The sequence below is a fragment of the Fukomys damarensis genome, unplaced genomic scaffold (genome assembly GCF_012274545.1).
Source record: "Fukomys damarensis isolate Sample0158 unplaced genomic scaffold, DMR_v1.0_HiC HiC_scaffold_28, whole genome shotgun sequence".
Taxonomy (NCBI): Eukaryota; Metazoa; Chordata; class Mammalia; order Rodentia; family Bathyergidae; genus Fukomys; species Fukomys damarensis.
In genome coordinates, this window is record NW_022900940.1 from 6,738,929 (window position 1) to 6,766,499 (window position 27,571).

The 27,571-nt window shown below is 40.7% G+C and overlaps 1 protein-coding gene across 2 annotated transcripts in view; it reads left to right on the forward strand.

The window, feature by feature from the left end:
- Positions 1-27,571, forward strand: part of Gxylt2 (glucoside xylosyltransferase 2) — a 73,703-nt gene that overhangs the window by 24,874 nt on the left and 21,258 nt on the right. Inside the window, exons 1-3 of one of the 2 annotated variants that reach the window (XM_019208310.2) lie at positions 10,010-10,210; positions 10,421-10,518; positions 17,460-17,548. The exons of the other annotated variant lie outside the window; for it this stretch is intronic. Of the exons in view, the coding sequence (XP_019063855.1) occupies positions 10,167-10,210; positions 10,421-10,518; positions 17,460-17,548 (231 nt within the window). The 5' untranslated portion in view covers positions 10,010-10,166. Of the gene's footprint in view, positions 1-10,009; positions 10,211-10,420; positions 10,519-17,459; positions 17,549-27,571 lie in introns of those variants that run through there. 2 annotated transcript variants of the gene reach the window in all.

A 27,571-nucleotide genomic window follows, 5' to 3' on the forward strand; every position in this document is an offset into this window, starting at 1 on the left:
TTTTTTTTTTTTTTTTTTTTTTTTTTGCTTTAGTTTACTCATCTCTAAAATGGTATAAAAATATTGCCTATTTCATGGTGCTGTAAAAATTTGAATTAGTTAATACATTTAGCACCCCTAGAAATAGTACCTGAGACAGGCATGGTGGCATTTGACTCTAATGCCAGGTCTGAGGTAAGCTGAGGCAGGAGAACCACAAGATCAAATCCCACCTGGGCAACTTAGCAAAACCCCATATTAAAATTTGAAGAAAAAAAAAAAAAAGACTAGGGTTGTAGTTCAGTGGTAGAGTACCCTTGGGTTCAATCCCAATAAAATAAGCAAATAAATAAATTTAAAAGTTAAAAAATAAATAAATAAATGGGAAGGGGGCCAAGAGACAGAGGGAGAGTGGAGGGAAGGAGAGGGGAATAAGAATCAAGATGTTGGGTACATGTACCAATGCCCCATGATGAATGCAATCATTATGTACTGCAAATATGTATTAATAAAAATTAAAAATAAATTAATTTTTTTAAAAAAGAAGCAGGGCCTGGCACAGAGTGTTAGTTGCTATTTTTATTATTTCTATTTTTGTTAGGACCGATACATGGCATGAAAGTACTGAGATCACTTCCCCAAAAGGACCTTATCTTGGTTAATAGCAGTGAGCTATGACCAACACGGGACAATTGTGACAGACCCAGTGTCTCTGAGAAGCAGCCAGACCCTCGACTTGCCTGTTTCATGCTATTTAACTAGGAATCTCTCTCTGTCCTCCTTAGGAAAAGCGTGGGTGGCTTGTTGAAAGAAAGTAAAACAGAGAGTCTCTGATGAAGTGAATCTAGGCATAGTTGAGGACGTCATGTTGAAAACATGATATTCAATCTGAAACTTACATATGACTGTTCAGACCCTAGGCCTTTTTCTTCTTCCTCTACCCCAGAAAGATCTGTAAGAAAAATCTATGGAATTTGAGGACATGCTTCCAAACAACTCTATAATAAAAGCAGAGATCTAGCAATCTCTGGACGTTTGAAGAAATCTTCTCATAAGAAACATAAGACCTGCCAGGTGTGGTGGCACACACCTGTAATCCCAGCACTTGGGAGGCTGAGGCAGGAGAATCGCTGTGAGTTCGAGACCAGCCTGGGCTACACAGTGAGTTCCAGGTCAGTGTCAACTACAGAGAGAGAGAGAAAGAGAGAGAGAGAGAGAGAGAGAGAGAGGACCCAAAAGAGACAACATCCACCTAGAAAAAAATAAAATGTACGATGAATAAAACTTCTGAGGAAATTATCATTAGTATCCCCAGAGAAATAAGATATTACCTGTGTGAAAGAGGCAAGGCTTCTATAGGAAATGAAATATTTAAAGGATGAAAAACTTGTAAATTCATAATAGCAAAATGAATGATGAAGTAGAAATGTGAAAAAAAATGAGTAGCTCTTTCTGATAGCAGAGGGAAAATGCATCAGAGAGATGGAAGACAGCAATAAAATGATTGAAAGTGAAATGACAGGTGTCCATGTCTGAACATAGGAGTTTGAGAAAGAGAATACAAATCCAAAAGGTACAAAATCAACAGTGAAACTAACTCAAAAAAAAATTCTACAAACAAGAAGATATGTTTCTGAATTAACAGAACCCACCAAAAGGCTGTTGCATTGATGGAAAGCATCTGCAGTTTGATGACTTAAACTTTTAGAATGGGGGGGTCCCATTAGAAGTCAAAAAAGGCAGAGATGGGGGAACTGACACAGAGGAAGGTCATGATGTTCGAAGACCAGAAATCAGAATAGCTTCAGACTTCTTGACAGCAATGGCAGAAGTGTTGAAATGTTGGGGCAATGCCTTTAAAATTCACAGGCAACACGATTTCCAACCCGAAATTCCATACCCAGCCAAACTACCAATCAGATATAGAGGTAAATCAAGACGTTTCCAGATGTGCACAGTTTCGAAGTGTTTTCCTCCCTTGATCCTCTGTCAAGGAGGTAATGGGTCATGTGCTTTACTGAACTGGAACACACTACAAGAGAGGAAGCTGTGGGACCCAGGAAGCAGGGATACCACACCAAAGAGACAGGAGAAGAGTCTGGGGGAGGAAGATGACTGCTGTACTGCATTCCAATTGGCGCAAATCAGGAAACTGCAAGAAACTTTGATAAAATACAAGCAAACTAACAGGGAATTGTTAATTCCATGAAGAACAGAGTTGAATAGAGAGGGAAAGTATCATGGGTCTTTTTCAGGGTTTAACATGATCTTTACATGTCATCGTGACAGTGTGTATTGATCTAAACCTCATTTTGCTGTAACTATTTTGGGAGATATGAAACATGTACATTTGTGCAGTGCGGTAAGGAGTTAACATGAAACAAAAATCTAAATGCTAGTCATCCAGAGTAGAAAGTTAATAGATAAGAGATATTATTTATAGATATGGGGGTACATACCCACAGAATCAATTTAAAGAATCAGAATTGTTGGGCCAATTTAGCTCAGTGGTTCTGCCACCTGCCTTGCAAGCTCAAGGTCCCGAGTTCAAGTCCTAGTACCAAGAAAAAAAAAAGAAAGAATTGGAATTATTTTGTGAATGAATAGAGAAAATGTGGCATGTATATAAGATGCAATATCATTTGGCCAGAAAAGGGATGACATTTTGTCACTTGCAACAACATGGATGGAACTGGAGATCATTATATCAGGTGAAACAAGCTAGGCACAGAAAGACAAGTACTACATGGGCTGCGGATTTAGCTCAGTGGCACCGTGCATGCCTTGTAAGCACATGGTCCTGAGTTCAATTCCCAGTACTGAAGGTGGAGAAGAAACCAAACAAGTACTACATGATCTCACTCATATGAGAAATCTAAAGAAGTTGCCCTCACAGATACTGAGAATGCAATGGTGTTAGCAGAGATGGGGGGGAGGAAAATTTCATCAGTGAGTAACAAGTTAGAGGTTGGAGCAAGAGGTTCTGGCATGCACTGTTGGTAGCAAAAATATCTTGTACATGTAAAAAAGATTTAAACATTACACAAGGTATACATAAACATCACATTGATATGTATCCATTAATATGTGTAAATTTTATATTTTAATGGGTCAGTTTAAATAAATTTAATTTAAAGTTTTTAAAAAATTAGAATTAGTAGTCTTCTCTGAAAATGAAAAATGTGGTGGAGGACATAGAGGGACTGTTTTTCCTTATCTGGCCATACGTCTGGCTGCCTATGTATATTTATTTACCAAGATTTTGTTAACTGACTATTTTGTTTTTCTAAAATTGTGCGAAATGCCCCACCAGTGACTCTTCAAATTACTTTAGTGAATTGCTATCAGTTTTTTAAAAACTGAAAGAAAGCAGAATAGAATAGTGGACATGCATTGCACATAGTAAAGACATATGTTATTTTTATATACTTTCTGTTTTATATACAGTGGTACCTTTGTTCATGAACTCATTTCTTGCCATGATACCAGTTGCAAACTGGATTGGATGAAAACCGAATCAAATTCAGTGGTTAAATTCAGTGTTGACCTTATGGGGAAATTTGATGTGGTTCTCATCCAGTTTGGTTTATGACCAGAATCATGGAAAGAATGAAGTTCGTGAACCAAGGTACCACTGTATCCATGAAATGTAGTTGAAAATAATTGGAGAAATATCACTATAATGTATGTCTTTAAGATGTACCACTGCAAAGAGGAATGTATGGTAGGTGGCCAAAGACCACTGAGAGTCCACTGCGTCTTATCCCATGGTAGGATCTTCACATTTGTAAGTTCCTTAACTCTTCGTAACCATGAGGAATGCCCTCTCTTGCATCCCCTTTACAAACAAGGAAACTGAAGTTCAGGGAAATTCAATCATTTTCCTAGTGTAAATCATAGAGCTTGGATGGGGGCCCAAATTTTTCCAGCAGTGTGGTCATTCTGCCCTACTCCTTGCTGTTTATGAGTGCCAGCATTTTTTCCTATACTTGTTGAAAACATTCTTAAAGCGTTCCTAATATCCCGTTTGAACTTTCCATTCTTCTACTCTTAAATGGATATAGAAATAGAGCATTTGTTGCAAATTAAAACAATGCTTTCACTCCAGAAAGCATGGCTGCTATCAAGAAATCAACCAATAGCAAATGCTGCAGGGGCTGTGGGGAGAAAGGAACCCTTCTCCCCTGCTGGTGGGAGTGAAAACTACTGCAATCACTGTGGAAATCAGTATGGAGGTTTCTCAAAAAATGAAAACTAGGTCCATTTGACCTAACTATTCCCCTTCTTGGTATCCTTCAGAAGAATGAAAAGTCTCACACCACAGCGATACATGCACACCCATGTTTATAGCGGCACAGTTTGTAATAGCTAAATCTTGGGAACAGCCAAATGCCCATCAACCAACAAATGGATAAAGATGTGGGTTTTTCTACAATGAAGTACTACTCTGCCATAAAGAAGGATGAGCTTCAGAACTTTATAGCTAAATGGGTGGACCCTGAGACCATACGCTTAAGTGAAATAAATTGGACACACATGTTTAAATACCATTGTTTCTCTGGTGTGAGAAACTGAAAGTGGAAATAAGGACCAGAACGTATAATAGATATTGGGAAATGGGAAGAAAATGTTCAAATGGGAAGGTGAACAAGGGAGGAGGGAGAGAGAGAAAGGAAGGAAGAGACAAGAAAAAAAGTGAAAATAGAAGGAAAAATGGAAAGAAAGCTTTTGTGTAGAGGGGGGGAAGGGGGGTATGGGAAAAAAGGGTCAGATATACCATGTCCAGATGCAAATTCCCTATAATGAGTGTTATCATTATATATGCCCAAAATAAATGTTTTACTATATTTAAAAAAAAGAAATAGAGCCCTTGTCTTGTCTCAAGCCCACCAGGTTAATGTGGCTGTTGTATGTATGATTGCTCCCCACTCTGCTTAATTTTTCCTCTCTTCTAGTACCTTCACAGTTTACCTATGTTTTATGTTTTGGCTTCTCTCCTTAGTGTATAAACCCTATCAAAGCTGAGATCTTTGATCTCTTCTACCTAGGGTAATGCCTGGCATGCAGTGTCAGCAAACACACCATAAACCTGCTTAGATGGATGGAGGTGCGGAAGGAAAGATGGACAAATAGCAGGTGGATGGGCAGACAGATGGATGGCTGATCTTGTAAGAAGGGCTTTAACAACCACTTTAAATGGTGGCCGAGAGGATTTAAAGACATAACACTTACAAAAGTGCCATACCTTGAACCCAGGATCTACTCAGTAAATTTTTTAAAAATTTCATTCTCAAATACAAAGAAAGGGGAAAACTTTATTGATAACCAGTCCAATTGGAGTGAAGAGCTACAGTTCCTTGTAATCCAGTCATTGGTTTTCAGCAACTCTCTATCCGAGAACGCATTCTCTGGGGAGACGCCATCTGAATAAACACTAGCCTGCTTTAACTGACAGTTGGCATGGCTAATGGGATGTCTGTAGCCAACAAGGAGAGATTCTGTGTAGTTGCCGGCTGGGATTGCAGTACCTGATAAGAGGGGGACACAAGCCAAAAGGGAGCATGGAAGCAGATGGAGATCTAAGAGAGCCATTCTCTCAGAATGTGCCAAAGAAACCAGATACCTGCAGTTATGTGAGGCCTGTAGAAAACGTCCCTCATGCAGACTCAACAGTTGGCCACACAGCTGAGATGATGAAATCAAAGACCAAACACAAGTTTGATGAGCCAGAATTTTAGGAAAACCATTGTGAATGAAGCCATTGTAGATCTGCTCCACTCAGAGGCAATCTGCATCTTGTTTGCAAGGTAAACTGGTCAGAATAGTTTACTCCCTGATGGGAACAGGTGTAAATGTAGCCATGACCCTGGGACAACCTACTCTTAAAATGTCACAAAAATGAGTATGTAAGTTATGTATAATTCCACAAGGGGGCACAATAGAAGCAAAAATAAAAACTGATATACTTTAATTTTTCTCCTCTACACCCCATTTTAAGCTAATGTAATGAAATAAACAACTTTAAACTCACAAATCAAAACAGTTTAGGGCCGGGGTTTGAGCTCAGTGGTTCTGCCGCCTGCCTCACAAGTGCAAAGACCTAAGTTCGATCCCCGGTAACAAAAATAAATAAATAAATAAAAACAAAAACAAAAACAGTTTACATGGTGGAATACTATTTAATCAAGAATACATATATAGTTTCATGCAAATTCCCCTTGTATTTAACAAAACAAGAAAGAAAGCACTACAGAGGAACAAATCCAACTTTCCATTGTTCTTGTCACTTAAATAGTTTTAACAAAATAAAAAGGATGCTTGAGCATGTACGGTTATCATATAGAAAGTTCTTTGCACATATAAAATGAAATATCTCAAAGTGGACAATTAGAAAATATCCATAGTATTAGTCTACTGGTATTTTTAAAAATTTCAATATATATAATATATAGTACCCATACATGTAATGTATATATTACATATAATATGTAGAACACATATATAATGTATATATTCTAACATATAGTATGTATTTTTGTAAAATTGCATGCCAGGAATGGTGGCACACCCTTGTAATCCCAACAGCCTGGGAACCCTAAGCCAGAGGATCACGAACTCCAGCCCAGTCTGGGCAACTTAATGAGAACTCACCCTAAAGTTAAAAAAAAATTTTTTTAAGACTGTGGACTTTGCTCTCCCTGGGAGGGCCCCAGGTGTGACCCGCAGTGCCAGGAAGAAGAGTTACGTGCAGTAACACAACAGTATTGACTGAACTTCAGATGTGTTACCGACCCTGGAAATGCAGCTGTGAGTAGGGTCCCCAACTCCTACTTGCTTCTTGCTTCCAAGTCAAGGAGGAATGACACACAATAAGTAAATTGTAAGTTAATTTCAGGTAGTAATAAGAATAATGAGGGGTTTGTAGTACACTTTCAAATTGGGAATTGTTATACCCGCTGCCATGTCTCTGTTGCCTAGGATGGCTTTTGCTATTCTAGGTGTCTTCTGGTTCCAAATGAATTTTTGGATTCTTTTTTCTAGTTCTGTGAAATATAGTGTTGGAATTTCACTTGGCATTGCATTGAATCTGTATAGCAGTTTTGGTAGTATGGCCATTTTCACTATGTTGATTCTTCCTACCCAGGGGATGTCTTTCCATTTTCTTATATCCTCTTCAATCTCTTTTTTCAGAATGTTATAGTTTTCAGTGCAGAGGTCTTTTGCTTCTTTTGTTAGATTGATTCCTAGATACTTCACTTTTTTGGATGCTATTGTGAAAGGAATTGTTTCTCTAATTTCTTTCTCAGTGAGTCTGTTATTTGTGTAAAAGAAGGCTATTGATTTTTTGGTGTTGACCTTGTATCCAGCTACTCTGCTAAAAGTGTCAATTAAGTCTAGAAGTCTTTTGGTGGAGTTTTTTGGGTCAATGGAAATGAAGTGTTTATAAAGGGGGAGGGGAGGAAGGGGTTAAGTGAGGGCAGGGACAATGGGGAAAAATGAGAACCAAGACCTGTCATGTAAAGGTACAAGATCCCAATAATGAATGCAACTGTACTGTATACCTAAAATGTACCAATAAATTCAATGAGGAAAAAAAAAGGTTAACTGTTATATAAAAGATTTTCATTAATTGACTAGATAGTTTGAAAGCAAGCCTTAGTATTTCTAAATAATAATGAAGATTCCGTATAAACAGTTAGTATTCAATTTATGTTTTAAGAATTTTTAAAGAATAATTTGTATTTTAGCTAATTTCTTTTTCCAGTTATAATAAAGTCTCTTCAATAGTTTGTTGTAAGAATGTAGCTGATGTAATTGAGTTAATATATACTCGCCTAAAACATCAAATTCATTTATTTAGGAATATGAATTCCCAGAAGCAAATGTACTTTCACAAAATATCTGATTATATTAAATTTATTAAACATTGATTTGTCAAAAAACACTTTTCAGAATTCTAATATTTGTACTAATTTCCCAAAGATTAAAATTGTTGATATAATAACTACTTTAAAATAAAAAAATAAGTGATCAATTATATTGTATTAATGAAGACTTTTCATGAATGGTAGTATAAAATATCAACACTGGAAATAATATTGTAACAAAGAAATGAAGTCTGAAATTACTTTTTTTTCTATTTTATATTCCAGAATTAACTTTTAAGTAAATTTTAAATTTCTTAAAAAAAAAAAAAAAGAATAATGGAAATGTAAGAGGTCAGACCGTGATTGGACCGAAGAGGTAGCATCTGGCCTGAGATCTGACTTCCTCGCCACACTGCATGTAGCTAAGTGGGCAGAAACATGCGGAGGGAAGTGTGAGGGCTCTGGGGTGGTGGCCGAGATGGGCTGATGGACAGCAGTCTGAGCTTCCCACTCTGTCAACTGCTGAACTGTTTGTCTTCATAACACAAAAACGTTCATTTATATATTATAGAATTTAGAATTTTTCTTTCAATAATATATGCAAGCTCTCTGTTCACATTTGCAAGGTCACACAGATGTGCCAGAATTACAGAATTACACGAAGGCATAGGCATTTCTCAGGCTAGGTGTTCTGGGTCTCCATGTGTTTATATCAATACAGAAAGTAAACATGGTGAACATAACAGAAAAATGCAGTATTGTACTGCCCTGTTTACATGTCTCCCTCCACCTGTGTCCCTTCCCTCTGGCATGCCACGCCTGGAGTTTGGAGGTCTGAGTGCCCTTATTAGCAGGTGGGTCAGACCAGAATTTTCCTGGAGCCCTGTTCTCTTGTAGAATCAAATGCAGGCCTATGAGCCTGGTGTCCAGGGCCCTTTGCTTGCTGGCCACCTGTGAACATTCAGCATCTTTCCAAATCCTGAACTTCCCCCTCCAGCCAGGCCAGCAGGCCACTGTCTTCCCTTGGTGCTGTGCACATCTAAATCCTCTCTGTACTGTCAGTCAGAGATAATACCCAGCCACGCCACTCTCCCATCTCTTCCTCACTTAGTAAAATCAAAATGTAGCCAATACCCTAATAATCTAAGTTCATATTTTTCTTTCTCTTTAACAAATTAGTTCTCAAAAATAAACACAGGCTGCTGACATCAGTACCAATATAGATTCACATTTTTAAGAATATGTGTGTGTACCCATAGATATGGAAATAATCGTCAACATGTCTGTACACACACCTGTATTTCCTGGCTCTGTCCTAGAGAGGCTAGAAGTGGAGACACCCCAGTAGCAATGCACACACTTCATGCCCCGAGTTTGCTTCCTGAATTCCATCTTCCAATAAAAGGAGCTAGAGATCTTTGTGGAGGACTGGTCAATTTCAGGGCCAAGGAAGTGCTTAAAAAAAATTTTTTTTTTTAATTCAAAATAATTTTTTTTAAAACAACAAAAATCTTTGTTAAAGGGTGGTGGGATACACAGAAGGCAGTCTGTATGAGCTCTGAATAACTAGAGCAAGAGGAACCTGAGTAAGAAATGCACAGATATAGTCGTATGTTAGATTGTAACCCTCCAAATAAGATCATTGTCATAAGCCCATACTAAATAAATTAAAAATGAATGAGGACAAATGACACCACTTCTTTTTATTCCTCCTTTCCTCCTTTCTGTCTGTTCTGTGTGCGTGTGAGACAGGGTTTTACTGGCGTTAAAATCACTGTATCGGCCAGGCTTGGCCTCGAACTCGCAGCGATCCTCCTACTTTAGCCTCCTGAATGCTGGGATTTCCCGTGTGTGCCACCATGCCTGGCAACACCTCTTCTTTACAGAAGAATTAAATTAATACATGTAGAAGAGTGACAGAAATACAAAAAGAAATCGCCCTTACAGTAGAAAAAACTACTGCAGGTAAGATCTATATGTGAATGCAGATAGAAAGATAGGAGGTGATAGTTTAACCAGAAACAGGATATGGGCATGCTTTCTAAGTATCGCTTCCAAAATATTTAGTAGTTACAAAGGAGAAAATATCGAGTCTACCAGGGCACACACTGATAGCCATCCCCTTTGCAAAGGATCAAGGCTGCCGTCACCAGTAACCATGGCAACAAGCGCCTCCGCACAGTAGTACACAAGGCGCAGCCCCAGTCTAGTCGTGAGAAGGCATCAGACACCCAAGTTGAAGGACTTGATTCAAATAATTGCCTGGCACTCAGAGATATTGTCACAAATGGGAGGAAACTAAGGAGCTGTGGTAACTAAATGCCTGGCGGGGTCCTCGAGGGGGTATTAAAACAGAAGAGCAGGTTAGTGAGAATGCCGGTGCCACCTGAGGGAGTGTGGTAGGGCAGGTGCTAGTACTGCAGCAGGGTGGGTCTCAGTCTGGTCCCTGCGCTGTGGTTAAGTAGGATGTAATGTGGGAAGGGTGAAGAGGGCTCTGGAATGCGGGGGGCTGTCTGCCAAGTCTTCTGCGGGACCACGGTGACCTCACAATGAAAATGTCAAATCACGCACAGGCACACAGGCATGCAGGTTCCTCTGGCCCACGCCAGACATGATGATTCAAGATCTGGAGGAAGGGCCTGGGGATCTGCTTGTGAAGCACACTTCTCAGGTGAGTCTCAGGTTCTGTGAAGTTTGAGAACAATCGTGTAACACTGAGCATATCTCGCTCACTGGCACAGTGAGCGTGTTTTCTCCCTGGTTGGGGAATAGGTGGGAAAAAGCAGAAGGAGCTTGAGCGCTGTGGTCATGGGGTCCTGATTTTGTCCAGGTGCTGCCATTTGCTGTGGTGACCGCAGGTAAGCTATTTAGGCTCATCTCCTACGTGGAAGGGACAGTACCACTCTAGTAGGGTGACAGAGGCACTGACAATGCCAAGGATGGTGCTTCATACATAGTGGAGGCTAAAGAAATGAGAGGGATTATTATTGGTTTACATTAACAAGATTTTACTGACAAATACATTTGCTGGTTGCATATATTGGTGTAGCTGTATTACCTCAAGCAAGCAACTTAACGTTCTGTGTCTCCACTTCTTCATCTGTATAATAGGGATAATGGTGGTACGGCCTCATGGAGGGATTGTGAGGACTGGATGCGTTAACATGACAGAGCTGGGCATGTAAGTTCCATGCCAGTGGTTACAATTAATATGTGTGGTCAGCATAATATCTTATCTGCTGTGTTAGCCAGCTTTCCCTTGCTGTCACAAAATGCCTAAGAAAAACAACTTAAAGGAGAAAAGGTCTATCTGGGGTCATGGTTTCAGGACTATGAGACCAGGGTTACTCTTTTCCATTGCTTTCCTGTAGTGAACAAGCGCATCATGGCAGGGAGCAGATGGTGGAGCAGGGAGAACAGGAGGCAGAGAAAAAGAGCCAAGGGTTGGGGACAAAATACACGCTGGGAGGCCATGTTTCCAGTGACCTGTGTACTTCCTCCAGTTGGGCCCACCTGCTAGGGTTTCTGCTGCTGCCTCACAGAAAAGCCATCTGCTGGGGATTACCCTTTCAATGCATCAGCTTTGGGGAGACATTTAAGGTTCCAGCTCTCATAGCTGCCTATTGCTTTATGGGATTATTGTTTATGCTGAAATATTGGGCTCTTGCCACTCTGAATTGTAGCTTTCCATCTTACCGGTTTTCACCTGCTTACTAAGAGGACTCTCAGATGTCACAGCCACTCGTGGAGATGCTCATTTCCACCTGGATTTCTGCCTTTGCTCAGTAGTTAGTATCACTGCAATTGCCCACTTTTGCTTCCCAAGCCCTACCCCATTCTGTGATCTTTCCATAGAATGAGAAAGGGCAGGAGACACTGGACTTTTCCCTGAGTCTCCTACCTGGGAAAAAGCTCTGTCAGAGAGGAAATGGGTTAGAAGAGGGGTTGCATCGGTGCCTCCACCTCTCTTGGCAAGGTTGGTCTCCCCACCTGCTTAGGCCAGACGTTTTCCTAGAGACCGGTGTGAACCAGGAGGTACTGATGCTTCAAGACAGGGGAAGGAGGACGAAACAAAGACCTGCTATAATTACAGAGATTAAAATTTGTCTTGGGATAACTCTTGAGAATACATTTGTGTAAAAACAGACTTTATTTTAATTGAAAAATTAATGATGTCTGCATTTCTTTTTTCTCATTTTTTTGTGGTGGTAAAGTATGTACCACACAGCACACACCACTTTCCCCCATTAAAAGCGTTCAGGACTGTGGCACTGTGTACACACTGTCAGGCTGTGGTCACCACCATCCCTCTGCAGGACGGTCTGTCTTCCTGAGCAGAAATGGCGTCTGCATTTCTCTTGCCTTCGTATTGGCAGCATCATTTCCTGAGTCCTAACGTGACTGAGCAGATATCCAAACTACGACTTTCTGATGATTGTCATGGATTAATTATTGTTACTTTACTTGTATTCAAATCTGTGCTTTTCATATATGTAAAGTCCTTATTTGGCAAGAAGGAAATGTTTCTTTTTTCCTTCTGAAACCTTGTCGTGTCTTCTTTCCTGTTTTTACCTCCTGCTTTACCCTCCATAAAAACTTTTCCTCTTCTCTTAGCTATCATTGTCATTGTTTTCCAAAGGTTCACTCTCTGGAGTTCAATTCTCTGGTTCCTTTGTTGTTGCTTCTGTTCTCACCTTTCTCTTCCCTAGCTTCCCTTTTATCACTTTAGTTTTTAGGGCATTTTAGAAAACATAACAGGTATATCAGTCAGTTTTCCATCACTATACCAAAATACTTGAAATAATTAACCTATAAAGCTATAAAACCTATAAAACAGCTTATTTTTGCTTAGGGTTTTGGAAGTTCCAGTCCAAGATCATGTGTGGCCTTTGGTTTGACAATCACAGCAAGGCAGGGTCACATGGTAGAACAAACTGCTCAACTAATGCTCAAGAAGCAGAAGGGAATAGGAAGAGAGTAAAGTCCTACAATCCCCTTCAAGGGTACACCCTCCATGATCTAAGCACCATCCATAAGAACTCACCTCCTAAAGGTTCTGTCATCGCCCACAAGAGCCATCCCAGTGGGGAGGGTTTATATGCTATATAAGCCATAGCAAGAGGTAAGGAAATTGAAAGGTGTTCTTGGAGACCTATCTGTCTGTCAAAGAGGCTTAGAGAGTGATGTGCAGGCCCACCCAAATGAAAGAAGGGATATTCTGTATAGTAGGTATTATACTGCTTTTGCTTCAGGACTTTGAGTCTTGTCCATTTCTGTTGTTCACAGATCTTTTCTTAGCTCAGATTTGCCCTTCTTTTCTACAATCAACCTTAAAAACATATTTAAAATTAGAGTGGTTCCGTGACAGTTCACTGGTTGAATTCTTTAGCTTGTGTTGCTGTTTATTGAAGGCCTGAGTTAGGTGGGCCTTAAAACCTTGCCTGGGGGTGGGGAGGCAAACAGTAAATGAGAAAATAATTTAACAGAAGGCCACTAAATGTGAGAAACTGCAGAAGAAGGAAGTCATGTGGCATGATGAAGAGACTGGTGGGGTGGGAGAGAGGCCCTTCTGAAAGCCTTTCTGAGAAGGGATGAGTCAGAGCTGGGTATGAGATACTAGTGAGTACACAACTCTGCCTAAGTGTGGGAAGCCTTTGGTAGCCTTCACTAACAGCCCTGGGAAATTGCTTATAAACCATAGGAGTTCTGGAGAGCTTTCTCTTCAAACCCAAAGAAAAGAGAAAAAAATGTGAAAATTAACAGCAATTTCCCAATTCATACTTGGTGTTGCAAGTGAATTTACTATCACATTACATGTCCCCTCCCCACTTTGTGTGTATAAACAAATATCCATGGAACATGTGTGGTTATAAAAGTACACAGAAAGCCAATGAGGGTGTAGAGAACCTTGACTACAGACTATGACCAAGTGACCTAATGGGCAACTATAAATATATAGAACACTCCACCCAGCAACTGCAGAATAAACATTTGTTTCAGTTGTATGGGGAACATGCTCCAAGACAGACCATCTGCTTTGCCCTAAAACAACACTCCTTAAACTTGAAAGCATTGAAATTGCTCAAAGAGTGCTGCCTGTCTACAAGAGAATTAAAATGGAAATTGGTAAGAAAAATGTATCTGGAAAATCCCAAATATTTAGCTACTAAACAAGGCACTCGGAAATAACTAATGCGTCAAAGAAAAAAATCACCCTGGAAGTTAAAATTCCCTCTGGCTGCTCTATGAAGGGTGGGCTAGAAGGGGCAACTGTGGACCCAGGGAACCCAGCGAACAGAACTGCACAGGATTCTGGGGAAACTGTCATGGTAGCTTGGAGTTAGGTGAGGAAGTGGCAAGAAAGAGGAGTGGACAGATTCAGTTCTGTGGAGGTAGAACTTTGGGACTTGCTGAGGATTAGATGTGTCTGATGTGAATAGGAGAGGAAGCAAGGGTGACCTTGAAGTTTCTGGCTCTACTTATTGAACACCTCACTGGTGGTCCCAGGTACAAGTGCAGATTTGTCCACATAGTTTCAGATGGGTCCTCTTCCCATCTATGCAGTGAACCTCTCACTGCTCTTCCCTCTCCTGTCATCCACTCTGGCCCCACTCATTGACCCATGGTCCCCCCCTGAACCAAGCCCTCTTGGTTGCAGGGCCTTTTCTCATGTTTCTCCACTTACCTCCAATATTTTTTTTCCCCTGCTCTTCACTTACCTCTTAGCTTAGATGTCGCTTCTTATGGAAAGCCTCCCTGACTTTCACTCTGGATGGTTTAGGGGCCCTGCTCTGCAGGGTGCTGCCTATATCACCACCTGCACCACACTTTGCTTCACCTCTTCTTTAGCTCCCCTAGCAAATCTCCTGAGAAGAGAGTATGTCTTGTTCGTTTGCTGCTGCTACTGCTATAGCCAGCTACTGCCTACCTGGGCCATGAGTGAAGGGAACCAGTCCTCAGGAGAGTGGGGTAATAAAGATATCAACAAGCATTTATCAAGCCCTTGCTCTGTGTTTACCAAGGCTTCACCCTCGGGCCTCAGGTCATCCCAGCAGCACCATGAAATGGGCTACTGACTTTCCAGATGAGGAAACTGAGGCTGAGGAGACTTTAGCATGTGTGCCTGAGGTCACACAGTTAGTGGTGGAAATGGAATTTGAACACAGGTTATCAGACTCCAAACCCCAAACCCAGCAAGTTGGACTATGGAAGTCAAGCAAGGATCAAGCCAAGTGATCTGGAAGGTGCACTGGTGATCCCTGATGATCTAGCTCCCTGTGACCAGCCTGCAGTTTCATGCAGCACACAGTGCTGAGCAGGCTTTCCTGGAGATAGCTGCCAGGGTGCAGCAGGGGAGAAACAGGAGCAGGAAGATGCACTACAGCCAGCAGCAACATATTGCCACTGTGTGCTGCCTCCCGCTCCCTTCCTCTAAGAAAACAAAGTCCTCATTTCTAGTGCTGATTAATTCCATAAAGGAATTAGAGTAGCTACTTTTATATCCTTTCGGTAAATATTCCTTTTCCCTTTAAAACGCAGTCGACATGATCCTCTTCAAATTAATACCAGCAATAATTGCTACAGAATTAGCCTCCAGAGATGCAATGTTATAGACAGAGTGATTTTTTTTCTTCTTTTGTTTTTTCAGATAAAGAGTAAAAGGACCTTCTGTACTTGTTTCAAGTTGAGGTAATAATGGATTATGATATTAGGTTCAGAAACTTCATTTTCTTCTCTGCTTGTCTCTGACTACATAAAAGGCTGCTTGTGGTTGACACAGGGTTCAAAGGGCTGTGGGTGCTGATGTGAGTGGTAGCTGAGTACACTGATATGTTAAGGGGAAGCACAGATGCCGCTTACAAAACTGCTATTCACTTGGCCACTGTGCTGTGTGTATGTTTGGTTGCTCACTGCATCACTGTGACGCCTACTGTTTACGAATGAGACGCCGAGGCCCCAAATGACCTGGTGAGTCAGCCAGAGTTACAAAGCCAGTGCCCCAGGCTGCCAGGATTTGATCTCCAAAACACCAGACTTGAGCGTTTTACGTGTTTTGTGATATCTTTTATGTTTTTACTGGTATATGTTTGTTTATGTTTACCTTCCTTGTGTAGAGTTGGCAAATGTACAGAGCACATCGTATTCCTGTTTCATCCCCTTTCTCTCCCCCTCCCTCCATCTCTTGATCCCCTTCTCCTTTGGGAAGGATCTATCTCCTTACTTCCTATTATTTGTCATCTATTTTGCTTTTTATTTATATTTTCAGTTTCTCATTTAAGAGAAACCATGTGATATTGTTGTGGAAGGAATTGGTGAGTGACACGCGCATAGAGACGAGCTGAATGGAAGTAAAATAAAAAGTTTATTTTGCCAGAAAAGGGTCGATCGCACTCAAGTAGGCAGTGCCAGTGATCAACCTCCTATTGGGTTGCAGCTCCTCTTTTATAGATTTTATAGCTGTGATCTGATTCAGGTGGTTACATTTCATTTCCTCAGTTCACATTGCCCATGTACAAATTACAGTAACCAGACAGTTAACTTTAACCCAGATGTAACAATTCCTTGTAGTTAGGGAGTTTACCTCAAGATTCGTCTAGCTGTTTATTCTAGTGCACAGGAAGAGGGTGTTCAAAGTCAAGGGATGAGGCCAGATGTTCCACTTCACGTTTAGTGCCTCCAGTGTCTGTTAATTTTGAACTAAACAAAGCAGATTGTTAAGAAACAGAAGAAGTCATTTTATATTTTTCTAAAATTTTGTACGTTTTTGGATTATTTACAAAAGTTCTATCAGCCCTCCCTTTGTTTCTGGAGTAACTCCTTACCCCTCATTGAATTCATACCAATTATATCTAAAGGGTAGCTGATTAAGGGTACATAGTAAGCTTTATTGACTCTAAGGGCAGGTCACTCATGAGGCCAATTGCCTGATAAGTCATCATGGTGAGTGGTACGCAAGTCCAGCAATCAGAGCTAATTCCTGGTCTACCTGTAGTAGCAGTGAATGACTTCCACCAATTAAAGCCATCATATCTATTTCTATGTAATTCTTTGGATGCCCTTTTAAGATATTTTGTATTTCCTGCAGCACAGGACTTTTTTTATTTTTGTTTTTATTTTTTGGGGGGGCTCTTCCAGACCTTTTTACTCTGTAGAATCCATCTTCTTAACCTCTGAAGCCCATGCATAGCAGTTGACTAATACCCAATATGAACACTAAAAAAACTATTTCCTATAGCCAGCTTGTTTTTCAAGGCCAAGGTCTATACAATTTTAAAGGGTTACATTGTCCCTTTTTACAATTATCACAATTTCCAGTACTTCTGGTCACTGTAGAACTGTTTAACCATATTTGACTTTTATCTGAACAATGCATCTTTTTTTTTCAGTCAAGTATGGTACCAGGGTTTGCATAATGTTCTTTTGGATAGGCATCAAAAAGAAGTGTGAGGGGATGTCCCTCCAGCTCCCATTTAACAGTTTTAAAGGACACATATTTTTTATCAAACTTATCAACTTTAGGCTTATAAGCTCTTAATTAAAAAACAAAATAACTCATAACCATTTGACACAATAAGAGTCCATAATATCTTGATGTGCATCCTCATTTTTCAGCTGTGCATAGACTCACCAGGTTCTGGTGTGGTGAGAGCAGGGCCTTGAGTGTGCTGTCTCCTGGATTTGAGGTCCTTGGAGTTCTCTGGGTAAGCTTGCTTCATGGTTGGACTTCAGCCACCTTGACAGCTGTGGGAGTAACTATAAGTGCCTCATATGGTCCTTTCCATATAGGTTGCAAAGGGGTCTTTTCCCAATTTTTAACATAAACTCAGTCTGCCGGTTTTATCAGATGGGCAGGGGTTAGCCCAGGGAGGACCTCTTTATCTGAATACTTTATAGCAGTGAGGGGCCTTTGTATCTCCATCTAAAGCTTCTGTTTAGCTGCCTTTTTTGGCTTCCAAATCTGCCTTAGCATTGCCTTTTCTTTTTTTTTTTTTTTTTTTTTTTTTTTTTGTACTGGGGATCGAACTCAGGTCCTTGCGCTTGTGAGGCAGGCAACCGAACCGCTGAGCTAAATCCCTGGCCCAGCATTGCCTTTTGTTATTGCAGCTTTTCCTTTTTAGTGCCCAGAGCAATGTATCACTGTTATTTTATCGGGTTCCCATATTGCCTCCAATAGCTGTATTATTTCCTATTTATTTTTAATCTGTTTGCCCTCTGCTGTGAGTAGACCATGCTCTTCATATATCATGCCGTGAATATATAGGGTAGCAAAGGCATAACAAGTGTCTATATGGATGTTAACCCTCTTTCACTTTTGCCCATCGGAGAGCCTGTATGAGTGCCCATAGCTCTGCTCACTGAGCTGCCCATCCGGCGGGGAGGGGTCCTGCTTGGACCACTTCATCTTGAGTCATCACTGCATAGCCAGCATAGCATACCCCATTTCCCATGAAGCTGCTCCCATCTGTAAACAGGACAAAATCAGCATCAGGCAGTGGGGTTTTCTTCAGATCAGAACGACTCGAGTACAACTCATCAGTGACACTGAGGCAGTCATGGTCAGGGGGACCAGGTTCCGAGGGCAAGAAGGTAGCAGGATTGAAGGTTTTAACTGGAACAAAATGTAGACAGGGATTCTCACAGATGAGGGCCTGATATTGTGTGACTCTGATATTCAAAAGCCACTAATGTCCTCTATTATTCAACAGTTCTAGAAAGGCGTGGGGAACCTGAACAGTCAATTCTTGTCCTAAGGTTGGCTTCCTTACTTAACATAACTGCAGCTTCCAGAGCTCGTAAAGAAGGGGGCCATCTCTTTTAATAACTCTTTGGTTTTTCACAGAAAATACCATATTTTGAAAATGACCATTATAAACATATCACAATAACATATTTAAAATTCAATCCTTTTATGATAACCAATGTAAACATTTTATAACAACATATTTTTTGTTTGTTTGTTTGTTTGAGACAGGGTCTCACTGTATAGATGAGACTGACTTGGAACTCACTATGTAGCGCAGGCTGGTTTCGAACTCATGGTGATCCTCCTGCCTCAGCCTCCCAAGTGCTGGGATTACGGACCTGTGCCACCACACCTGGCCTATAACAATATATTTAAGTAATACTCACTGATGCAAGTCTCTTTATGCTTGTGAATGCAAACCTTTAATAACAAACTTGAAGCCACAGCAAACAGACATATTTTCTTGATAAATCATTTCCCCACACTTTCTTGCCGTACTTAGGCCTTCTGGTCTTGTATACCTTTCTTTATCCTTCTAACAAGACAAACATACAAAATCCTTTCATATCAAAAGTATATCTCTTCTGCCTATAGCCTTTTTAGTATATTTTCTCTAGTATCTCACTGTAAACCTTCTATAACAAATTTGTCTTCAGTTGTTAAAATTCTAAAGTGGCCCTTTTCTGTTCTCAGATTTTTACATTTTAAATTTGACGGGCTGCCAATAGAACAGTTGTAACCTTGAGTTCTTCATCAACAAAGTACAGAAAAGAGGAAGTTAACCCTATAATCACAATTCAAGAATTTGTAGTACACAAGAAGTGCTTTAAGCACACCAATTAAACTTAACTCAAATTGAAACAAAGATACATTTATCAAATAGCTAAAATTTGAAACTAGATTTCTCTTGTAAAATCTCTTGATGTCTGGTAAATGCAGTTTCAGCTTCTCTGGCTTTTTTTTTTTTCCCGATTCCAGACCTTTGGAGGCAGCATCAGGCTGATAATGCAGTGCTGGCCTTGGAGCTCTTAAAGCTGGGAGCGTTTTTTTCTCTTTGTTTTGCTGTATGTTTTTCAGAGCTTTCCTAGCTGTTTTCAATCCATCGACGATTGTATTTTCTTTCTAATCTGAGTGCAAGTCCTATTCCATTCTCTCTTCGTCCAACCATGGTTTCCCATCTGTGCCCTCCAGTGCAGTAAGCGCAAGCAGTTCTCCTCATGCTTTTCCCCCCACCTCCTCCACACCTGTGATCTCAGCTACTCAAGTAGCACGGGAGGCAGCTTGACTTTCTCCAAAGGGGAAGCGTTGGGGTTTGCCTATAACGATGTCACCTTTTCTGAGAGAGGCAAGTCCGCCGCCGTGTGAATGACAGCAGATCTGGCGAACAGTTCTCACCAGCAGCTGATTGCCATGGAGCTGAAGCTTGAGTGGCTCCCAGGCTGGGTTGTTCAGGTCCTGAAACAGAGCACACAAGGCTCCAAGTTGTCTCAGTTAAAAAGCAGTGGGAGATAACTTGTTTTGCTCATATTAGACATTCACCATGAAATCACAGATCTAGGCCACACTCAAGCTCTGTGACTTGGGAAGGGCTCTTTAAGCGCAAGTTCCCCTTCCCTTTGTCTTGGTGCACAGACAAGGCTACCAATGGCTTTCACTCACTCTCCTAACCAAATCTCTTTCACACACAGTCACATAAGAAGTTAACACATTTCCTCCCTGGGGCCCCTTACAAAGCACAATACAAAACAGAATTACAAATTGAGGGCAATCGAAACCCTAACAAATGGCAAAGAGTGTAGGATGATTAGGCCTGCACTCTATATTTTGCCCAAATTGAGGATATAAATCCTCACAAATAGCAGAGAAAGGAAGGTAATCAGGCCTCCAATGTTTCATCTGCCCAAATGTTCAATTAAGAACCAAAACAAGGGCCAGGGATTTAGCTCAGCGGTTCGGTGGCCTGCCTCGCAAATGCAGGGACCCGAGTTCGATCCCCGGTACCAAAAAAAAAAAAAAAAAAAAAAAAAAAAAAAAAAGAGCCAAAACAAAAGCAAAACAAACTAGGGGTTGCCCAGGGGATCTCACCATTCAGATGGACAATTTCACTCATTCGCCTTCTGCTGTCTCTGTTCTGGGTTTAAGCGATCCACTGCTGGCGAGCTGGCCTCCAAGTCCTAGAAAGGGAACCCAGGAAATCCTGGGGGCACACCTCTTCCCTTCTGAGGAGGCAGACAGCTGCTCTCTCTGGCGGGTCTCGGGTCAAAACCCAACATGGGCCATGTCAGTTGACCCTTTCCTTCCCGGCCAATGCACCAAAAGTCGTGGAAGGAATTGTGAAGTGACACACACATAGAGATGAGCTGAATGGAAGTAAAACAAAAAGTTTATTTTGCCGGAAAAGGGTCACTCGCACTCAAGTAGGCAGTGCCAGTGATCAACCTCCTTCGGGGTTGCAGCTCCTCTTTTATAGGTTTTACAGCCATGATCTCATTCAGGTGGTTACATTTCATTTCCTCAGGTCACATTACCCATGCGCAAATTACAGTAACCAGACAGTTAACTAACAGTTCCTTGCAGTTGGGGAGTTTGCCTCAAGATTCGTCTAGCTGTCTATTCTAGTGCACAGGAAGTGGGTGTTCAAGGTCAAGGATGAGGCCAGATGCCCCACTTCATGGTCAGTGCCTCCTGTGTCTTGATTTTGAACTAAACAAAGCAGATTGCTATTAAGAGACAGAAGTCATTTTACATTTTCCTAAAATTTTGTAGGTTTTTAGATTATTTACAAAAGTTCTGTATCAATATTGAAGCTTCTGTGTCTGATTTGTTTCACTTAACATTAACATTAATAGATGTACTTAACAAGGTACATCTATTTCCCTCCAGATGACTCACTTATCTTTCTTTATGGCAGAAAAGTAGTATTCCATTGTGTGCAAATGCAATTCCTTTATCCACTCATCTATTGAGGCACATATGGGTCACTTCCAAGATTTAGCTATTATAAATTGTGCTGTGATAGGCTGGGTGTGGTGGCACACACCTGTAATCTCAGCACTGAGAGGCTGAGGCAGGAGGATTGCTTGCTGGAAGTTTGAGGCCAGCCTGAACTACATAGTGAGTTCGAGGCAAGATTCTTGTCTCACCCCCACCATAAGTAAATAAATAAAATAAAAATAAATTGTGCTATTATAACATGGACATGCGTGTTTCACTGTAACATTATGTCTAACTCTTTCAGGAAGATACCTAGAAGAGGAATAGCTGGGTCTTCTCTCACATCTCTGAGATGTACCATTTTAGGGCTACTTTTGTGTATTTCTTTTGAGATACGAGAATCATAAAAAGCATGCTGAAAATTCATTTGCTTAGTTTAACAGACTCACACCTATGTAACAGGTTTAAAGTCAAGAATTAAACTGCTAGGCATGGTGGCGAACACCTGCAATCCCAGCCCTCTGAGAAGATGAGGCAGGAGGATCACAAGTTCAAGCCCAGGCAGGGCAACATTGCAACTTAGTGAGACCATGTCTCAAAAAAAAAAAGAAAAAAATTTTAAAAGCTGGGCTGTAGCTCAGTATGAAGATGCTGGTTTCAATCAATCCCCAATTGGGGGGTTGGGGGTGACTAAGCTAAACAGCCATTAGCCCATCAGTATGTCCCACCCCATGGAGGCAAGAGATTCAGACCTCAAAGACTGGCTAAAAAACAGGATCTAACCTGTCAATCATGAAGATCTGAAACAGAGGATGAAAAACAGGATGTAATCTGGTTTGAAACAGAGACTAAGCCAGAAGATGTAACCTGTCCATCACAGCCTGGGTTCCTGGACAGAACAACTTCCACCAGCTCAGATCTGAGAAGATACAAGACAGTGGCCATTAACTTTGCTGCCACTGGCCCATCCTGCTTGGGAGACCTACCTCTTCTTGCTCTTCTCTCGTCTTCACTCATTCTTTTTCTTCCTTTACCTCAAATAAAAGTCTCATCTACCTGTTCATCACTTGTTCTGGCCAATTCTTTGTGTGGGAAAAAAACTAAAATAACTAAAATCGCTGGGTGCTGCTCCATCCAACGTCACTACGAGCATCTTTTTATTTCAAGGAGAGCACAGAAACAGGAAGGAAGGGGCCAGGCTTCGCTAGCTGCTGCCTCCACTACCTTCTAGAGCAGACACGGGACACAGGAATGGCACAGATCAAGTGCATTTTCAGTTCATTTTAATGGCAGCCCCATTGCTTTCCGGTTGCTTGAATTAAAATCCCGGGAGTGGCCCTTGACTTTTCTCTTTCTCACATTCTGCATTCAATCCATCAGGAAACTCTGTGGATCTATCTTCATTTAGGATTTGATCACTCTTCACTCCCTGGGTTGTGACCACCTGAGCCAAGCTGTCATTCCATCACACCTGGAGTGTTCAAAACACATCCTCGCTGATCCCCCAGCTTCTTCTGTGCACACCCCCAGCAGTCTGTTCTCAACAGAGTGATCCAACAGAGCGATGCCACTCCTCAGCTAAAAACCCTCCTTGCTGATGCAAACCACACACTCCCTGGGTGTTGCATAAGCCTATAATCCCAGAAGTCTATCCCAGCCAAGGCAGAAGGATTACAAGTGACGTTGTGACACAGTGAGATCTTGTCTCAAAAAATAAAAAAAGAGCTAGAGATGTAGCTCAGTGTGAAGGCCCAGCTTTATTTTTTTAATTAATAAATTTTATTTTATTTTATTATCCCATTCCTCCCCTCACGCCCCCTCCCCTCCCTATGTACAAAAGCTTTGTTTCTCTTTCTTCCTCTATTTTCACTTTTTTTTCTTGTCCCTTCCTTCCTTTCTCCCTCCCTCCCTCCTCCTTTGTTGAACACTTTCTTCCCATTTCCCAACATCCATTATATATCTCAGTTTTTATTTCCACATTCAGTTTCTGACACCAGAGAAACGATGTGGTATTTAGACATGTGTCTGATTTATTTTACTGAAGAGTATGGTCTCTAGGTCCACCCATTTAGCTATAAATGTCTGAAATTCAACCTTCTTTATGGCAGAGTGATACTCCATTATAGAAAAACCACATCTTTATCCACTCATCAGCTGATTGGAATTTGGGCTGTTTCCAAGATTTAGCTATTACAAACTGTGCTGCTATAATCATGGGTGCATGTGTGTGTGTGTGTGTGTGTGTGTGTGTGTGTGTGTGTGTATCACTGTGGAATGATTCTTTTATTCTTTTGGGAAGATTCCAAGAAGGGGAATAGCTGGGTCAAATGGAGCCTGTAGTTGTAGTTTCTTGAGAAGTCTCCACACTGATTTCCATAGTGGTTGTATCAGTCTACACTCCCACCAACAGGGGAGAAGGGTTCCTTTTTCCCCACAGCCCCTCCAGCATTTGTTATTGGTTGATTTATTGATAGCAGCAATCTTTCTGGGGTGAGGTGGAATCTCAGCACTGTTTTAATTTGCATCTCTCTAATGACCAGTGATGTTGAACATTTTTTCATATATTTATTTGCCATTTCTAAATCTTTGTCTGAGAAATGTCTTTTTATTTTAGATGCCATTTTTTGCATTGGTCTTTAAATGTAGGGTTTTTTTTTTAGTTCTTTATATGTTCTAGAAATAATCCTTTATCTGAATAGCTGGTAAAAAATTTTCCCACTCTGTGGGTTATCTCTTCACTCTGTTGGTAGTTCCTCTTGCTGTGCAAAAGATTTTTAATAAGATGAGGTCCCAGTTGTTGATTCTTTGTAGTATTTCCAGTTTTGGGTTTTATTCATGAAGTCTTTGCCTACTCCTATGTCCTAAAGTGCTCTTACCTATTCTCTCTTCCAGCAGATTTGGTGTTTCTGTTTTAATGCTTAGATCTTTGACCCATTTCAATTTTAGGTTAGTGTGAGGAGAAAGATATGGGTCTAGTTTTAATCTTTGTCATGTGGAAAGGCAGTTTCCCAGCACCATGTATTAAAGAGGTTATCTTTTCTCCAGTGAGGGTGTTTGGCTGCTTTGTCAAAAATTAGGTGGTTGAGTGTGTCTGGAGTTGTTTCTGTAACCTCTAGCCTGTTCCATTGATTCGCAGGCATGGTCTATTGCCAGTACCATGCTGGTTTTATCATCATAGCTTTGTAGTATAATTTAAAGTCAGGGATTGTGTACTCCCTGCTTTGTGAAGGCCCTGCTTTAGTTTCTGACTCTTTACATACTCTGTAATCAGTGGATTTTTCTGGTTTATTTTCTGACTTCCTCCTAAGGGCAGAGATGTTTGTCTGTCTCAATCACTACTACTGGTCACACCTGGCCTCTAAGGACCCTCCCTAAATTTTTACTACATAGAATGAACAGAGAACACATCAGGTACCTGTGACTGATGCCAGCAGATTTCTCTCTTATAGGATGCAGGCTACAAAAAAAAGAAATTCTGATACTTTTATAAACTTTCTATATTTTTAAAAAAAAGTTAGTGCCTAATTCACATTTTTCAAATATGCTATGTATGCCAAAAGAATTTTTTTTAATCTGTAGGCTGAATTTGACCCACAGGTCCCTAATTTGCCATTTTTACTTTAGGCTGCACTGACTTTGGCATCTGTCTTGATCTGTTTTCTGTTGCTAAAACAGAATGCCACAGATGTGGTAATTTTTATAGACTAAAAGTTTATTTTGGCTCACAGATATGGAGGCTGGGTTGTCGAGAGCAGGGAGAATGGTTCATGCTGTGCCATAATGTGGCAGAAAAGCAGAAGGACAAGAGAGCATACAGAAGAGGCAAAGCAGGAGGGGTGGACTTGCTTTTTAATAACCTGCTCTCAAGAAAGACATTAATCTCTCCTAGGAATCTAATCGTCTCTCAAAGGCCCCACCACCTCTACCACTGTCATGTTAGGGACAAAATTGCAGCATTAGTTTTGGAGGGGACAAACCTCACGTCATCATAGCACCACCTTGACTGAAGACTTACAGGTTTTCTGAAAGGTGTAACCTTGAATTTTTTCTTCCTTATACCTCCAGAAAAGTGTCTCCAGAATCCAACCTTGTCAGAGGAGGAAATAGGAACAGTTCTAGAGAGGTGGTTTAGAGGGCTCCCACCTGTCAGGATTGGGTTCCGGGACTATGTGGTTGCCCGCCTGGAGGAGTCAGAGCTGTTATTTCATGGTCAGAAATTATTGCTTGTCTGCCAGCCTTGTGCCACCTCCAGCCACACTGCTACAGCCCAGACCAGACTGCCAGGGAAAGATTGTCAGGAGTTAGCTGAAATGAGCCCAGGCTAGGCCACTCTGGTACACCTCTGTTAGAAAACACTGGAGCACAGGCACTCCCCGTGCTGGTGAGGGCAACGGGTCAGAGGCTGTCCCTTACACTGCTGGAGAAAGTCCATGTGGGTACCTTCTGGGGGTAGATTTTGACTACCCATCAATTCACAATACATGTATTTTGGGACTTGGTAATTATATATTTATATTATGTTTTTAACAATTCCTTTTGGCTCAGTAATTATATTTTTACATTCAGGTGTATTCTAGGCATCTTCCCAAAAGACTTAAAGACATCATATTGCAGTGATCCATGCACACCCATGTTTATAGCAGCATAATCCATAATAGCTAAATCTTGGAAGCAGTCTCTATGTCCATCAACAGATGAATGGATAAGGAAAATGTGGTATTTATGCACCATGGAGTACTACTCTGCCATAAAGAAAGATAAGTGAGTCATTTATAAGAAAATGGATGCACCTCGAGACCATAAAGTTAAATGAAGCAAATCAGACACACACAGGCTTAGTTATTACGTGACTTTTCTATATGAGAAACCAAAATGATAAGGAACAAAATAAAAGTTAAAAATAGGAAGTAGGGAGATAGATCTTTCTCTGAGGTGAAGGAGAGCAAGGGAGGGAAGGAAAGGAAAGGGATTAAAAAGGGAATTGAGATGTGTTGTGTACATGTACGAACTCCACATAAGGAATGTAAATGTTATGTACTGAAAAGAAGTACTAATAAAAAGTAAAATTAAATAGTAAAAGCAAAAAATAGAATAAGGAGGTTTTTTGTTGTGACATTGTTTGTTAAGGCAAGAGTTTAAGAGCAGTCTGAATGGTTGGCAGTGGGTGGGTGGATAAATTTTGATAGATACATATAATTGAATATTATGTAGGCATAAAGATGACAAGGAAAATCTCTGTGTACTGATGTGGGAGTATCTCTTACAAGTGGTTTAAAAGAAAACAAGCAGGGCAGGGCATTTAGCTCAGTGGTTCCACCACCTGTCCTGCAAGAGCAGGGGCTCTTGGTTCAATCCCTGGTACCAAAAAAGAAAAGCAAACCAAGTGGATTAGACTGATGGCATTGTGCACATAAAAAAGGGAATTCCATATGCATAACTATTCTTGTATGCAAAAATACCCTGGGCATACTGCAAAGTAGTCCAAGGATATTAGCTATCTTAAGGAAGGGTCCTGATTACTGACAGACAAGGACCTAACTTATCAGTAAATTTATATTAGTTTTTGAATCATGTACACACTTACTATTAAAAAGAAAAGGAATATTTTATGCTTAGAAATTTCTTTTTAGTCAATCTGATAAAAGCTATTTGTGACAAACCTACTGCAAATATCATATTAGGTGGGGAAAAAAAGTTTTCCTTCTAAAATCAGAAACAAGATGAGAATGCCCTCTATCACTACTCTTTAACTCAGAGCTCAAAACATTATCTATACTACTGAATCTGGTTATTAATTCTGGGTCTTTTGGTGGACTTTGGGGGATCTTTTATGTAGAGGATCATGTCAACTGCAAATAATGATGATTTGAATTCGTCTTTTCCGATATATATATCTATATATATCTATCTATCTATATATATATATAGATAGATAGATATATATAGATATATATATCGGAAAAGACGAATTCAAATCATCATTATTTGCAGTTGACATGATCCTCTACATAAAAGATCCCCCAAAGTCCACCAAAAGACCCAGAAT